The sequence below is a fragment of the Sesamum indicum genome, linkage group LG7 (genome assembly GCF_000512975.1).
Source record: "Sesamum indicum cultivar Zhongzhi No. 13 linkage group LG7, S_indicum_v1.0, whole genome shotgun sequence".
NCBI lineage: Eukaryota > Viridiplantae > Streptophyta > Magnoliopsida > Lamiales > Pedaliaceae > Sesamum > Sesamum indicum.
Genome location: NC_026151.1, coordinates 5938148 through 5941696, shown reverse-complemented (window position 1 = coordinate 5941696; position 3549 = coordinate 5938148). Strand labels below are relative to the sequence as shown.

General features: G+C 34.5%; 1 protein-coding gene across 2 annotated transcripts in view; it reads left to right on the top strand.

The window, feature by feature from the left end:
• The window catches only part of LOC105166389 (protein ENHANCED DISEASE RESISTANCE 2), a 17152-nt gene extending 14485 nt beyond the window's left edge, over window positions 1–2667 (top strand). For both annotated transcript variants that reach the window (XM_011085728.2, XM_011085727.2), the window contains exons 19-22: window positions 804–947; window positions 1304–1399; window positions 1534–1635; window positions 2366–2667. In XM_011085728.2, the coding sequence (XP_011084030.1) occupies window positions 804–947; window positions 1304–1399; window positions 1534–1635; window positions 2366–2458 (435 nt within the window). In that variant the 3' untranslated portion in view covers window positions 2459–2667. The remainder of the gene's footprint in view (window positions 1–803; window positions 948–1303; window positions 1400–1533; window positions 1636–2365) is intronic.

Here is a 3549-nt window from a genome sequence, read left to right as displayed (position 1 = left end):
TTCGCCTCCTCGTCTCTTCCCCCTTCCCTCAGCAGGCTTCCCTTCTTCTAGCCTTTCCTCGATTGCCCGGCCCCCTTCCCCCCTTTCTCTTCTCCCACCCCCGGTATTTCCTCTCTCGCTCTATATATATTTCACATTATATATAAATATAAATTTAAAATAAAAAATTTTAAAAAAATAAATAACGTGTGTAACACACGTAGTCGGGTGAGGGTCTTTTTGCTTTTTTTTCAAAATACAGGAGTATAAATTGCTATTTTTTTTTTTACAAATTTTTTTTTTGTTTTTATTAATTAACACTGAAAGGTAATTGCAGTCAACCCTATTTTTTACATTAGTAAGCATGGACCTTATACATTTTGCATAATGTAATAGGAGTGTGTCTATGGTTTTCCCGATCCTTAGCAGTTGAATCAGTAAACTCATTATATAATTTTATGTTCACTTCAAAAATTTATCACATTATAGTAAAAATTAATAGATGCAAGTTAATTGGAAATTTCATAGAAAAATTAACCACGGGATACTTTCTGCACACCGTAATTAATCTAAAATTAACTATTACAAAAAGTATGGGATTAATTACGTAAAACACGCTAACTCCCCGTCAAGGGGTGTTTTAGTAATTTTGCAAAAAGACATGAGATATTTGTATAATTAAACCTGCATTTTGAGTCGCTCCAGTACTCTTACTGCGCATACAATTATGTGTATTTGTAGTTATAGATAACTAAAATTTTGTTGGTTATATATGTTTTTGGTCGTGTTAATGGAGATTTGTAATGGTTATTTCATGGTATCAGCTTCCAGCCCGACCAAACTATAGTCTGGTCCTCTACTACGCTGCGGACAGGCCTGTAAAAGAGGATTCATTGTTGAGTAAATTTGCCGATGGAACCGACATGTTCCGTGATTCAAGATTCAAACTTATTCCCAGCATTGTTGAGGTAGTTTCATCTCCAAAATAGAAATTGTTTGAGGAAAAATATGTTGGCAGTGAAATTGCACTTTTTGTACCCATAACTTTAAAGATTTTTACTTTCAGCCCTCCTACCAACATCCGGTAAAAAATTGATGGAAGAAACGACCTGTAAGTCACATGGTCGTCCTTCATTACGAAAAATAACTATCATGTGACTTGCGGGAGGATTGAAAATGTGACTTTTCGCAAGTTATGGGACTAATTTCGATAATTTTGTAGTGGGGCAAAAATATACTAAGCCTAAATTACGTGACAAGAAATGCAGTTTGCTCTGTATTGTCGTTTCCCATTATCGTGCATAATTGTTGTTGTATATAATAGGGTTACTGGATGGTAAAGCGCGCGGTTGGAACAAAAGCGTGCTTGTTAGGAAAAGCGGTATCTTGCAAATACCTTAGGCAGGATAATTTTTTAGAGGTGAGATCATTAACTTTTTAAGTCCTTTATCGAAATTTAACACAGATATTGTCTGTACGATATGTAACTTGAACTTTGTTTTGTGACATTGCAAAATACAAGAAAATTATTTACTTAACTATTTGTTCCTGCAGATTGATGTGGACATTGGCTCCTCTTCCGTAGCGAGGAGCGTAGTAGGTCTTGTCCTCGGATACGTGACAAGCCTCGTCGTTGATCTTGCGATAGTTATAGAGGTTTGTATTTCGCTCTTTTTTCCCCCATTTTTTCGTGATATCAAAAACCCGAATCAAGTTATTAAGATTTGAACTGTTCATGAGATAGAAGCATGAATCTCAAACTTGAATGCATGATGCATTGGTTCCTACATGCAATTATCTTGTTGCCATTATATTTTATCTTTTTCTTCATTCATATATTGTTTCCTATCAACTTCTGTTAGAAAATTGACAGAGAAAAACACGTGCACTTCATGTAGCCGTTTTGCATCGCTCTAATAGTAAAGAAGGCATTAAACATTGTTGTAAATGTTTGGGCCCTTGGTGGTTTATTATTATGTTGTTTGTTTGATGCAACATTTTAGCTACTAGAGATACATTTCATTATAGGTTACGTTATGCCGCACATTCTAAGATTTGGGAAATTCTAATCGGAATCGGATCTTATCAGACTTGAACAATTACACAACAAGTGTAATACACCTGTCATATATCAGTGTATTACTTGTTGTGTGATAATTGGTCCGATTTGATCAGACTTGTTCTGAATAAGAATTTTCCGTTTCAATGCATGCATGTTTTAGTGAGGCAATGGCAAATGAATCGAATACGTTTCTGAAAAGAACGAAAAATAAGTTGAGTATTAGAATTTGCTGGCGAATGCTTCTGTTTTAAGTTTTAGAGAGTCGACAAATATTTATGAGGATATAACAACTAGCAAGGAGCATGACCTCCCCGTATATTACAGGCGAAAGAAGAGGAGGAGCTCCCAGAATACGTTCTTGGTACGGTGAGACTAAATCGCGTATCACCCGATTCTGCGGAACAATTAGATGCTTAAGTTATACTTGTGTAGTTATGACTAAATCAGTTGTTGTTATTGAATTAATGATGTAAGGTAGCAGCAAACATCAACAGATAGATATAAGGAAAATTTTGGTGTAAGATGTTGCTTCAGTGGATATGTACTACATTATCCACTTTTGTCATAAACTTGTAAATTTCATTGAATTTTAATTTTAAAGTGGTTATCATAGGGATTTCAGTACATATCTTCCACTGCAATTCCCATATTCTATACTCAAACAATCCATTAACTAATTTCCCAAGATCACATATATTACTATCCCACTTGTATATAAACAACTTGACATGCACATTGTATATGAAATACAAGATGAAATTTTGAACTAAAATGGAAGATTTAGACTGCTTCTTTCTATGTATATTGTGGGGAAAAATTGCAATTTGACCCCCATAGATTGATTTTTAATTTAGTTTCATTTGTTATACTTCTAATATATTACCGTTCATACATTTAAAAAAATTCTTAATATTAGTCCCACGTGACTTTTGCGGTCTAATTTTGATGAAAAAGTCACTTGATTATTGCACGTATTGTTTTCTTTTGATGGGGGAGGGGGGATGGCTTTTTTCACCCCAAAAACTAATTTTGCAAACTATCGAGGAGCCCATCTCCGCTGAGAGCAGAAGAAATTGGGTGAATGAAAAACCCACATGTTATCATGGGAGAAAGGAGTATTTGAGGACTTTATAGACACACAAAATTCAGGTACAAAATTCTACGATTGTGGGGACATTGCAGGTGGCTGTGATTTTTTGTATAGAAGATTTAGTGTTGTTATACCTAGTCTGCGAAGAAAAGTGAAGAGAATGGAAGAAAAAAAATCGAAAAGCTTCAAAGAGTTATTACAATGCTGAAATGAAGAGTGAAGATGTTGTTTTATGTATTGATTATGTCATGTATTTTTCTTTTTTAGTTGTTTGGGTTGAGACATTTTCTCTTTTCCTACACTCCTCCGCCGTACAGTATACTGCAATTATTTCTTCAATTTCTTTGATTTCTGATTTAATTTTAGGTGGGTTGAATTTTAGAATTCTTAATTTGAGGGGATTTGTGGCAGATTAGGG